This window comes from Marmota marmota, unplaced genomic scaffold (assembly GCF_001458135.2).
Source record: "Marmota marmota marmota unplaced genomic scaffold, marMar, whole genome shotgun sequence".
NCBI lineage: Eukaryota > Metazoa > Chordata > Mammalia > Rodentia > Sciuridae > Marmota > Marmota marmota.
This window is the reverse complement of record NW_026000016.1, coordinates 129140-143208: the sequence shown is the minus strand read 5'-3', so window position 1 is coordinate 143208 and position 14069 is coordinate 129140. Positions and strand designations below refer to the sequence as shown.

At 35.2% G+C, this 14069-nt stretch overlaps 1 protein-coding gene across 1 annotated transcript in view; it reads left to right on the top strand.

Moving 5' to 3' along the window:
- The window catches only part of Malrd1 (MAM and LDL receptor class A domain containing 1), a 503883-nt gene that overhangs the window by 360915 nt on the left and 128899 nt on the right, over positions 1 to 14069 (top strand). Inside the window, exons 27-28 of the mRNA XM_015483277.2 lie at positions 3463 to 3711; positions 5235 to 5392. Coding sequence (XP_015338763.2) covers positions 3463 to 3711; positions 5235 to 5392 — 407 coding nt within the window. The remainder of the gene's footprint in view (positions 1 to 3462; positions 3712 to 5234; positions 5393 to 14069) is intronic.

Sequence of the window (14069 nt, the reverse complement as noted above, 5' to 3'; positions counted from 1 at the left end):
ACTGATGACATCATATACACACCCAGAAATCTTGAAATATTTTAAAATGGGACTTTAGGGGAGAGTAAGATTATTATCAAACATGCCCCAAAATAACTTGAGCTGAGATGGAAGAGGAGCTGGCTAAGGGTTTTATAGTGGGGTAGACTGGGGTGAAAGTTTCTCTGTATTGCTGGGGGGTTAATGGGTTTGAACATGCTGCTCTTAGAAATTCTAATCTGGTTTCCCAGACCCGAGGCACAAAGAGGGAGAAAAAGGGTAAAACTTAGAGCCTGTCAGCAGTCAAGTCAAACATCAGAAAAATAAAAATAAAAAGTAAAAAATAAACAACAACAACAACAAAAACAAGCTTCATTTCTGCACAGTGTTCCTTACAAGATTATTTTTCTCTAAGTAGCTCAGAATATAAAGTTGCCATTCCCAGAGATGGCGAAGAATGTGAAAGTTTGGGGAGGAGGAATCAGTGTTTAGATTAAGTCTGTTGTTTCAGATGATTTTAAGATATACATTGATATACATTTCAGTTTGTAAAAGAGAACAAATTATATATTTTATGATTTGTTCTCTTTTACAAACTGAAATTTCCTATCAACATGGTCCCTACCTAACATAAGCAATATATCACTAAAAAAATCAAAGCTGCATAACTTCATAAGAATTTTAATAACAGAATCACTTAAAGATAGATGCCCTACTTTTAATTGGCCCCTCTGTGTGTGTGTGTGTGTGTCTCTCTCTCTCTTTAACAAAGCAAAGGCATGAAAATAATTTGTAAACAGGTAAAAATTTAACTTGATAATTTCCTTTGGCATCTACCCAAAACAAATCATTATTGTCTGTTATTTTATGACAGAAGTGATTTGATTTTTTTATTAATGTAGAGACTGTATTCAAATTTAGATTTGTGTAGTATTTAAATTATTATATGTTTTACTATGTTTGCTCTTAAAGTGTAAAACTTTATTACTATCCTTAGATATTAGGTGTATTGACTTGTGTGTCTTATGTCAGAATTCATGATATATTTCTTTTAAAAACATGTCTAAATTTTTTTCTTTTTGATTTTGGAAGAACTGTGTTGTGGCTTAATTCAGTCACTTTAGAGAAAAGCATCATAAGAGTCAGTTTTGTTTTGTATCTTTAAACAAATTGAAATTGACAGAATCAATAAAAATGCCAACTTGTATAAAATTAAATGATCTAGTAATTTTTCAAGCTCTCAACAGTTTCTTTAGAAATGATGCAACTGGTGGCCAACCCCACCTTTAAACCTTTTTTTAAACCAATGAATTTGAATATCAAGTCAGAAGATAAGAGACCTGGTTCTCAGTCACAATTCTACTTTGGAAAAATCCAGGAGTCATTTAGCTTATAAAATCCTGAGTTTTCTCATTTACAAATGAGAGAGTTGATGTAAATGACTTCCATTTCTGTGTAGGCTGAAAAGGCTTTAATGTTAGATTCTAAGTCAAGAGTGTAATTGAAGCATTGGAAGTCTTTTTGTCTTACCTTCAATCTACTAAAATGAACCATGCATCTAAATAAAAAGTTTAATCCTATGCTGCTAAAAGGATAATATTAGCAATTAACCCAGACAGAAAAAGTTTTGTTAGATACAGAATGCATAGATGAAACTTATTTTCAAAGATTTGCAAGAGGAAAGACCATTTAATCATGCTATTAATAAGCAGTCTAGGAAATACATGGAGTACAAACCTTAGAACACATTTTCTTCCCAGCAGTTTCTACAAGAAACTCCACTACTCTTCTACTTCTTTCCTCTTGACCATCTGTTGTTGAAAATTTGAGGCTGATTCAGGACAGAAGAACTTCTATATGAGATTGTGTTAGTCAGCTTTCTATGACTACAACAAATACCTTAGATAACCAACTTATAAAGAGGAAAGGTTTATTTTGTCTCGTAGTTTTAGAGGTTTCAGTCCATGATTGATTGGTCTCTTTGCTTTAAGGCCTATGGTGAGGTAGTATCTCATAGCAGAATGGAGTGGTGTAGGAAAAGTACTCACTTCATGATGGGAAAGAGGAAGGAAGGGAGGAAGGGAGGAAGGGAGGAAGGGAGGAAGGGAGGTGGAGGGAGGGACCAAAGTTCTACTGTCTCTATTAAAGTCATACCTCCTGTGACATAAGGACCTCCCACTGGATCTTGACTCTGAGAGTTTCCACCACCTTCCAATAGCACCATCCTGGGAACAAGCCTCCAAAGCATGAGCCTCTAGAGGAGATTTCAGATCCAAATTATAGCGGAGGTTTTACCAGAGAACTTCCCAGACCATCTTAAAATAAACCCCTGAAACATTACTCACCACCTCTGAACCACACCAGCTGTCAATCACCAGGCAACTTGCCTCTAGTCCTGGGAGCCACCACTTTAGAAGTAAATCAAGGAGTGGTATTATCAGCTCCTCTCCCTGCCTGGTGGGGAAAACAGGAAGATCATTTCTGATTCTGTGCTTACAGAGATCAAATGTGTAGCTAAAATCTCAAGTTGGAAAAGTTTCTGAACCTTTCCTTCTGAAATGTTGCTCTTCATCATGGTTATGTTCTAGTGAAATATTAGAACAGTATAATCACAAAACCTTGAAAATCCATGTTGAAGTGCTCTCTCACTTCCAAAGCACTTTATTTCACTCATTTATTTATCACCTACTATGTACGGTCTAGGCATCATTCTAGGCACTGATCTCATAGCTGGTAGTCTCTTTAGTTAGCTCAACTTCTCTAGGATTTTGCTTCTCTCTTTCCGTCTGTCTCTCTTATTAGACAAGGAAACTAAAGTTCATCAAGTACCAGTATGAACCAAGTCACGTAACTAATAAATATTAGCCCTAGAGTTCAAACTCAGTCTTCAAAGGCATTATTTTTTCTGTTATGTTTTTGTGAAGAGATATCTATGGCTGGTGTTGCTTTGCAGGGAAATTGCTTCTAAAATTCCAAACAACTGACCAATAAATATGCATTTTAAAGAAAAAATTTTTGGAAGTCATGCATTAGCCATATATTCATGGTGATGCTTCTGAGGACGTATCTTGTATACGTTTGGCTTCCGAGAAATATTGAAGTGAATGGATGCTAGAATGTACTTCCAAATTCCCCATGATGCATGAGCTCTTTAGCACCTTAAAGATTTTGTTTCAGGGTAAAAAATGGAAGGTTTCACTTTGACTTTCAGATATAATTAATATTTTTAAATGCAGCTTTGGGAGTCTTGGGGTATTTTCCTGGATCGATAAAGTAAAAACTTTTTCACTTGTAAATGATCCTTGTGAGTAATCTTTAGGCCAGAACTCTGAAGCAGATTAGAAGAGAGAGAGAGAGGGGTCAGGTACCTTGAATTCTTAAAAACACCATATTCATATATTATAATGAATCTACTCTGTCTTGTACCTCACTTGAATGTGTCTGGGATATTCCATTACTCTTTTTTCATCTTTCTCTTTTTAGGTTACTGCCCACATGGCTATCGGGAATGTCAGAATGGCAAATGCTACAGAGCAGAGCAAAGCTGTGATTTTGCCGATGACTGTGGAGATAATACTGATGAGAATGAATGTGGTGGCTCTTGTACTTTTGAGAGAGGCTGGTGTGGCTGGCAGAACTCCCTGGCTGAAAACTTTGATTGGGTTTTGGGGATTGGCTCTCATCAAAGCCTCCGACGACCTCCCAAAGACCACACACTTGGAAATGAAAATGGTAGGTGATTCGGTTGATCATATCCACAAGGTCCATCTCCTGCCTTCCCTGAGAGCAGCTGGAGAGACAACCTCAGTGACACTTGCAAGTCAGCCAAACACAGTGTTTTTGTTTCCTGTGGCCACTGTAGAATAGGGAATGGCCATGAAACTGGGTGTCTTAAACAAGAGGCATTTATTGTCTCACATTGCTGAGAGCTGGAAGCCCGAGATCAAGCTGTTGGCAGAGTTGTTTCCTTCTGAAGGTTCTCAGGGAGAATCATTTCCTCCATACCTCTCTCCTTGGCTCTGACAGCTTCAGGTGTTCCTTGCTTGTAAATGATGGTTGCTTCTGTGTTTTCATTTGATGCATGTGTTTTCTCTGCCCCAATTCCCTCTTGTTATTATGATGCAATCATATTGGATTAGGGTCTACCCTGATAGCCTCATCTTTACTTCATCAGCAGCAAAGATCCCATTTCCATTTATGAGGACTAGGGTTAGGGCTTCAGTAATGGGGTGGGGGTTATGATTCAACCCACAACAGTGAGTAGCCAAAATCTAATATCAGTCACTGTTTTGATAGATAGTTAGGTAATAAGCCAGGCTATCATCAGATTCCTAAATGACAGGCACTTGTCGTAAATAACCCTGAATTCTGACACTCATTTGATCATCAGCAAGTCACTTAGTTTTCAGAATCTCAGAGTCTTCATTTGGAGGTCATGAATTTGTCACTGTGTAGCTAGCAAAGGTCGTGCAGATCACATGAGATGATATATATAAGGGGAAAGGTCTATGCAACCTGTGGAGAGACTGTGAAAATGTAACTACAAAGCCACATATGTTAAGAATGTTGGGTGTGGATTATTTTTAAAATAAATCTCAGTCTTGTTGCTCAAGGAGCAAACAACATGAGCCAAATCCCAAACTAGGGGGTGCCACAAAATTGTGAAAAGATGTTTAAATATTGGTATTCCATAGGTCTGTTTTAAAAAATCAACTAAGCCAGGCTTACCAAATCAGGGCATAGAAGACCTAAATCCCAAACACTCAGCCCTCCATACATGAAATTTTGTTTAATATATAAGAATGAATTTAATCCCTTTCCTCTCATGTTGCATATCAAAATTCTCAGTATTTTATTTACATACTCATCAAGTGACCGAATATTTGAAAGCACATGATATTCCCTTATTTAGATTTCACAGGGAACTGTGGCATTGTTTTATAATAACTGGATAGCTGAAGGAGTCCATTAAACGATTTCTATAACTGTCTTGTTGATCTGATGGCATAAATATCCTGTCAGATCAGTTAATCTGCATACTGTGAGGCACTGCACTAAAAGCACAGACAGTTGAAAATTGTCCTGTCAGTGAGCTAGGGACAAGGCCATTAGATTTATTCTCTGTTTCAAATGGAAATGCTATTGGCAGCTCAGATCTTATGAAATGTAATTAAAAACCCTAACTAAGATGGAGAAACTAAAATAATCCCCTCATTGTTATTTCTGTCCTATGTGAATCCCATCCTTGTTTCTAGGGCACTTCATGTATCTGGAGGCTACTCCAGTGGGCCTTCGGGGTGACAAAGCCCACTTCAAGAGTGCCGTGTGGCAAGAATCCAGCTCTGCCTGCACCATGAGCTTCTGGTATTTCATATCTGCAAAAGCCACGGGGTCCATTCAGGTTCTCATTAAGGTAGGATCTCGACTGGAGAAGCCTCTGAGTTTGGTGAGGTTCCTGAAGGCAGCACGTAGTCTGAGGGAGGAAATAAGCATCCTTTCATCTCCAAAAGCTACTCCTGTGACCCACATGCTCTGCGGTTTGGTAGACTGGGGCATGGGAGCCAGCTTTGAGTTCATCATCATGCCTTGTGAATCCCAGAGATTCCCTTTGTGCTAATAATTAACCTACTTCTTTCTATTAAGTTTCCTTCCCTATCTTTTTTTTAAAAAAAAAAAAAAAAGATTATTTGTCTATCTGATAGGAGAGCAACTATCCATTTTTTTTTTCTCCTCCATGAGTAATCATTAAGGGAACTAATAATAGCCATTCCGGTTCTAAGCCCACAGTGCAAAGGACTGAACGGCTCAGAATAATCAAGGTATGATTACATTGAACTGCTTATTAACTGTGACACACTAATGCATTTTCTTACTGAGGATTAATTGGATGTTTCCGTCAGAGCTTTAATTTAGTATAACAAAGTGACAGTGTTCGGGGAACAAAATAACAGTCAATATTAATATTAATGAGACCTGGTTCAAATACCTTTACTCTTTAACAAGTTAAAACAGCAACAAAATCCAGGTGTGTGGGCCTGTGCGTTTATTTCAAGAATCTAGTTGGAATTGCAACAAACCTTATTTTAAAACATACTATAGTGGCTACTGCTATTTTATCACACATGAGATTAAGGTGAAGTGCCCCAGCACTGATGGCAGTGGCCTGACCCAAGTGCCAAAGAATCATGTCTGTTCATTTATCTAAATAGCTCACAGCTGCATAGTTCATGTTTTATTGAAACCTGAACTGACTTTATAACTTAGGGCTCTTCTAGAGCTATGCAGAAAAGCCAGCCAAGTAAGACACACACAGCAAAAAACCACAGCAACTTATTCTTATGGCTTCAATATGGAAACTTACTGAAACATAAAACTTCACATTCTCCCAGGAGAATTTCATCAGCTTTCTTCTAAATGTGATACTTGATTACGTGGCATGCACTGTGTGGGGATTTGGTAGTGCTCTGTGGAATTTGCTTTTATCATTTGCTTCCTTCATATTTACTTTTCAACAGTCTTATAATTTAGGAACAAACTTTATATTATTATAAAATATAGAAATTAAGCCATTTTGATATATTAATATCAAGGCATGTAGAACTCCTAGGTTTCCTTTGACTGATTCCTGTGAAGATTCAAGTATGTTTTTCAACACAAACGAAAGAACATATGCTTATTTTCAACATATATGCATATTTTGGAGCTCGGGTGTGACTCCATGATAGAGTGCTTGCCTAGCATAGACAAAGTCCTGGTTTTTATCCTCAGCACAGCAAAATCAATCAATCAGTTATGTTTACAGTCATATAATCACATGGATTGTGAAGGACAAAAATCTTCCATAACATGTATTGAATTTATATCCATGAGTTTTAGGAAAATCATTTTATTTTAGTAACATGATACCTATTTTTAATCATCATTACAAAGGCTTCTCTCTGTGTGGAACCATATTGGATTTTACCTTGCTCTTGAGTTTGAAAGTATCTTATCCATAGGACAAATCCAACAGGGGCAGGAATTCTGCTTTACCCTTCATCTTTGAACATATTTCCAGTTTATGGGTATGGTCCCTCTGACTCAATGTTCTCTGCTTATCAGGATGGTCCCTTTCTGTGTTACCCCCACACCAAGTCCAGCAGAGTCTGGAACATTTAGCCTTTTGCAAAATCTTCCTTGACCACCTTTTGCCTACTGCCATGATCTTTCATTTTCAAAGCATTCCCCACTGCTCTGGGAATGATTACAGCTCAGTGGTTGGTAACTCATTCTATTTAAACAAATGAATTGCAAAATCCTGAGAGCACAGCCACTGAAGTTTTAGTCTTTGCCTGTCCTTCTCAGGTCTTTGCTCAATGAAGCAACAAGATGGTGCCTTCCAGAGGCCCTTGTTAAGAGTTGCCTGTCATAGAATAGCTATGATGTATTATATGCATGGTCTTCAGTCTGATTTGAAGAATCTGTAATCAAAAATCTTATATATATTCATGCAAGTGGACATAAAGGCATGCAACAGTTGAACAACAATTTAATGGTAGCATAGTAAATATGGGATGGTCTTGATGACAGATCACAATAATTATATATAGTAGCAGATACCATTTATTGAACATCAGACCAATATTGTTTCATTTCACTCTTGGCGCAACCATCTGAGTTAATGTGAGTCCCATTTTAATAAAGGACTAATGGAATCTCCCAGAAATGACCAAAGCACCTGATGACTCACTCTGTTAGTTACAGGGTGGGAATTTGAATCTAGGTTTGTGTACACACAAAACTCACATGCTTACTTCCCCACCTCCATACCCAAGTCCACACTCACTCTAACAATGAAATGGAGATTGTATTTTACTGAGACATATGGGTAGTGCCTGCAATAATTCTCTAGAAAAATAAAATAAATATTATTCTTAGAATGGAGAGATATGATACTTAAACTATTCTAGTAATAATGAGTGAATCAGGGAAACCTCAGAACCAAAAAGCCATTTTTTTTAGAGAACTTATAGTGAAGAGCAACACTATTTTACAGGTTGTATATTTTATATTTTTCCTCCTGTATTTCTTGCTGTCAATCAAATGACAGATACTTTTTATTAAAGAGATGCAATTGAAACAATGTAATATTTGTATGGAGAAACTGATATTGTTTTTCTTTCCTTTGATGTTTGCTTTAGTTATAAATGGGAAAAATAATATGGTACTTTGAAATGTTTTCAAGAGTAAGAACAAATTTTTAAAATACAGTTAGGGTTTTATGACATCAGAGAGTTAAACAGGTTAGTTTTTCCTCACTAGCTGCTTGTGCCAACCCAAATCTTTTATGAATGGGAGTCGATGGGAAGTGGTGATAATCTTTTATTTTTCATTTTGTGGGTCAGCTAAGTGAGGCTAATCAAGGTTCAGTAGTAAGTCTAAATTCAGAAGTAAGTGTGTGAGCTAGGACTTTAACTTAAGTGTTCTGAAATTAAGATTGAAATGCCACACAATCAGTTTGGTTTCTGTCTCTCAGTGGATGACGTTTAAATGTTGTTTATCTGGAATAAGTAGACAACAGCCTTTTCTGGATTCAGGAAGAATTTATTTTTAATATAACTATGTTCACTTTTGATAACAGTTTTTATTTTTACCCACGTTTGAACTCATTCACATTCGGTATTAAATTTCTCATTCAATTTAAATGCATTACTTTTCAGACCACTGAAAATTTAAAACAAAAATAAAACAGGTATTTTGAAATAGAAGAAAGGTTCCACAGCATAAAAGTTAACTTGGTTTAGAAATATATTTAATCTTATTCCCATCATTTTACTTATTTTTCTAGTTACCTGATTTCTGATGGGGTTAATTAAAGACAGATAGATAACATGCAGATGTGAGCATACTGAAAGAATTTTTGATGAATTTTAAAATTTGCTTTGTGTTTGACAGTTTATTTTTTTTTAGTTAAAAGTCTATCTAGCCTCATCAAGAAACAAAAGATCTTTGCATCTTTTCAGCTAGCCATTTGAATAAAATACAGGAACACCTGCTATCTGAGGAATATTAGCCTCCTTTGGAAGTACTCCATCTGTAATAAACAGTTGATATTTTAATCAAGATGACTGCATGCTTTGGGGAATTTAAATATATTTAATTGAAAGCATTCAGGACTATCCATTATGTAGTCATGATAGAGCACATAATATATTCAAGCCAGAAGTGGAAAAAAAATAATGTATTTCAGGAGAGCTCTCCTGATAGAGCAACCTAGTTATGCTGAAAGGCCATAATTAAATTAGTTCATTGTTTTATCTTGCTTAGTGTTACAGAACATTTTAGAGCTGGTGGGGTTGGTTTCCTCAAAATAAATTTAATCTGAGCTATTCATTTTACAGAAGATGGAAGTAAGAGTAAGAGGTTATATTTCTTACCTCCATGCACGTTTATTTTAAGAAAAATTAGGATATGAATACGAATTTTCTGCCTTCTAATTTAGGGCTCTAAATTGACTTCCTGGAAATTTCATCTAATCATTGTCATATTCAAGATGGAAATATAGTCTCCCTATTCATGTGTTTGTATCTATGGATTAAAGCAACCATGGATCAAAACATTAAAATAAAATTGCATCTATACTAAACTGTATACACACTTTTTGGGGTCATTATTCCCTAAGCAATATGGTATAACAATGAATTCCATAGTATGTACATTGTTAGAGATGATTTAAGGTATGTGAAAGGATGAACTTACTAATATGCAAATACTCCTCCATTTTATACAAGAGACTTGAGTATCCATGGATTTTGATATTCTTAGAACCAATCCCCTGTGGATACTGAGGGATGACTGTACAGATTTTGTTAAGAGGACCGTGGAAATGGTCAACTGATTAAACAACAGGCTAGTTTCCATTGCTTACTTAGAAGACTGTGTTCATGCTGGGAAAACTTTATCCTAAATGTAGCAAACAGTGAGTCTTAGTTGGACACAAGGATCTATGACTTAAAGATAAGAGCTCTCTATGCATCAGCCCTCAAATACCTACCTCCATTCATGCTTACTACAACCCCTATGTGAAGTCTACAACTAGTTGTTAATAATATGTGTGGGTAACCATTAGAGTACATTGGAGATATTTTTTAAAAAATCCTTTACCCCCCTTTTTTTTTGATTTCCTTCAACCTACTGAATATCTAATGTTATTTCAGGCAAATTATTGGCATTGGATTCATTATTTTAAAAAAAAGATTGTAGATGATATCTGCATGGGAAAAAAATCAGTTTTTCAAAGAGCAACATGGATTTTGGACTGTGTATCAACTAAACTAAATTTTTAGTGCCAGATTTAATTATCCTTTTAAGAATTGTTTCTGTACCTTAACAATCTGATCTGCATAGTTTGGGATGTAGAATAGTATTAAACTTGACCAAATGAATAGATAAAAAGGTAACCTTTGCATTTCAGGCTACATTCATGTCCGATATAAAGTACGCAGAGTTTAAATAAGTCACCATGAGATCACAATGCCCTGGTTTATATATATTTTAAAATTATTTTCCCATGTTCTTTCACAGAGCCTTCCCTGCTACCAAGCAGAACTCTGAAGCCTTCTTACCACGAAGTCTCTTTTGTCAAAAAGAAAATATTCTGCTAAGAGGTTAAAATCATATGGTTAGTTCTAGGAAATCATATTCTCACTACTATTGCTTTCTTTATTTCTACTTTCACCTGTGCTACAACTACTCGGGCACCAATTTGTACTTACTGACTCATTTCTCCATAGAATGTGCTATCTCTTTGCCCATGTTAACTCATTTAATCTTCAAAATCAACTTTCAAGGGAGACAGTTTTTTTCCCCCAACTTTGCCAACCATGAAATTGAAGTCCAGGTCACATAAAATTGTATAATCAGGAATAAAAGTCAATTCTTTCCCCAATATCTAGGATCTTAACAATTACAATCAACCCCTGACCTTAGAATGTAAAACATTCTGATACCTGGGAGCCAAGATATGACTGTTCATCAAAGTTCTCCAGGGGCTCTGAAATCCTAAAAGTGAGATTTCCTTCTCAAAAATATTAATTAATCCACAGACCTGTTTCACACATGTTAAAAGAGGAAAGGTACATTTTATATCCATCAGCTTCTGCAGTAATATTTGTTTTCTTTCTTAAATTTTTTAGTTGACAATTAGTTATTATACATATTTGTAAGACGTAGTGTGATATTTCAGTAGATGTGGTCACTGTATGTTAGCCAACTCAGGATATTTAGGTTATCCATCCTCTCAAAACTCTATTTTGTTCTGGTTAGAGTGTTTGTTTTCTGTCCTAGCTTATCTTCTAGTATTAGAATCTGTTTATCTAGATTATTCTCCATCATATCCAATATAATTTCAAAAAAATTGAAATTGCATTTAACAGCTACAGGTTAATGTTGATGAGGAAAGAATGAACTAAAAACCAGTTATCAGATAGTAATTAAGGATATAATATTAATAGTAATAAATTAATTAAGCATTTATTTTGCCCCTTAATAGTTTGTATCATATATTTTATAAATAATACTGTGAATCTGTTTTTGTTATTTAACAGAGAATTGCTTATTTTTATTGTTTTTATTGTAATTTTCAAAGGTTTGTGACATATTAACTTTTGTTTAGCTTTAACTTGACTTCATATCCATATTTGTTAAAGAAGCTTTTCATGTAATTTTATTTACACTAAATTGTAATTATCAATTTTACATGCAAATTAGCAATTGGTATAAAACTAGTAATAGCAATGTAATTAAATTTAAAACTAATTTAAAACATTTTAAATAGTAAGAAAAACGATAGAAAAATTAAATCCTTGAAGATTATTTTAATGAGCTTTCCATTTTTGCTACTAGATATTCATTCACAAGTTGACAGTATTTTGTTGGCAGGAATTAGTGTAATGACAAATTGAATGACTTCTAGGATCAAATAGCAAAGTATAAATTTTTACTTGAATTCTAATAGCCCAAGTTACACAAAAAGTTAGAGGATCAATCATAAATACCTTTGATAAGACAGTGAATAGCAGCCAATAGGCACACAAGGCCAACTTTTGTGATACAAAGTCAAGATAGGGCAATCATTCAATCAAAGTCATCTGTTTGCCAACATGTTGTAGGACTTAGGTTGCACCTTAATGTTGTAAGCACCTTACTATCTCTGTGTCAGTGTTTCTCTTGTGATCTCTAAGAAAACCCAACAAGGTCAATTTTGAGGAATAAGGCCTTTGGGGGTAATGTCAAGCTTTGACAGAACACAATCCACTGTGATATCTAAGATTTTACTTTACTAATAACCAATTTTGTCCCAAGTTGGGAGGGAAGGCTCCCACTGCTATGTGCCTCTCTCCAGGTCCCATCTGTGGTGCTCTGAGAACCCACTTTCTCTTGTGAGGGACATCATTCTTCTTCTTTCCAGAGAACAAGCTTTCCAACTTCATAGCATCACTAGACTTAGTATTTCTCTTAAAATATTTCTTATCAAGCAAATGTGACCATACATTATATGTATGTGTTTATTTTCCATGCTCTTATCCAAAGCTTTTCCTTATCCATCGCCTTCTAAAATCAATGTATTTTCTGACACTGGAAAGACTCTGTTCTTCCTACCATCTCTTCCCCAATACACATACACAAATTCTCTTTCTCTCTCTCTCTCCCCCCTCCCACCCCCTTGGCATATTCAAAATCCTGGACATCTTTCTAAACTCAGCTTAAATACTCTCTATTATGGTGCCTTTTAACTCTCCATCACTACCTTGAAGGCATGATACAGTTACAGTCTATTTTGTCCCCCATGGTGAGTGTCTTAGTGTAGGCACATAAAATATTTCTTACAAAAACAATAAGACAGTCAACATATCTAAAGGAGGTTATATATAAATGAGAGAAAAGTATTTAGACATGTAATAAAAATAACTTATAAAGTAAAAGATTTATAGGAAAGTTTTAAATGACAGCTGGCAATGGAATTACTTATACAGTCTAGAAAGAATCTAGGTTCTATATAAAAAGACTATTTTCATGGTGCTGATTTAAAGCCCTATATCATGGAGTGGTCAATATCACTCCCTCAAGAATGGAAAAATAAAAGCTGTTGAAAGTGGACTTGGCTGAATTATTATTTCTTTTTATGAATTAGACCACCTATTTATGGATTTCCTTTATGGACCAGACCATATGTATTAAGGATTTACCATTAGAAAGTCTGTGGATAAATCACTGAAGACTTCAATATGGCTTTCAAGTGCTGATAAATATTATTTTCCGTTCACATGATGCCATTTACTGCATCCCAGAGATGACTCTCCTGCACAGCCTTGTCCTCTCTTATGCCAACCTGTTGGTGGCAAGAGGACATACTTAGTGCTTCAGATTTATGAGCTGGGGGATCATTATTCTGAGTGCTGGCAACTAAAATGACAAAGGGGCTTGAGGTTAAAAAGAAGGGTGAAATAATATTTTTTAAGTGAATTCATGGGTTTCTTTTCATCAGCATTCATGAGCCCCAAAGATTTTTAGGAGTCATATTTTTAATGAGTTATTTTGACTCTCTTTGACTTCACTAGGGGGATCATTCAGCAAATAAAATCTTACCAAGATGCATTTAACACCTGAATGATGACAGAATGGTGAGAAAATTCTTTTAGTCTTTTTTTTAAAATTTAAATTTGTTTTCAGAAAATCCCCCAAATTAGACAGTAAAACATTGAAATGAAAGACTTTATTGGCTTCATAAAATTGAAGTTCTTTTTCCTTTGTAATCAAAAGAAACACACACACAGAGTCACATGCACATTGAAAAACAAAGTCACTTCAAATGGCATTAAACAAGCTAAGCTTTTTGCAAAGGAATTTGGTTTCTTTTGAGCTTTTTAAATGTCTTAGCAGAAGATAAATTAAGAACACAAATAATCAAAATTAGAGGCACATTTTTCCTTTTACATTTTGTTTCTCCATTTGAAAACAAATTATGATGGGAGCATATAAATGAAACTTTGCAATTTACTGTGTTTACTTAGATGTGGAGAGACTGTTAACAGTTTTATTTTTACAGATAT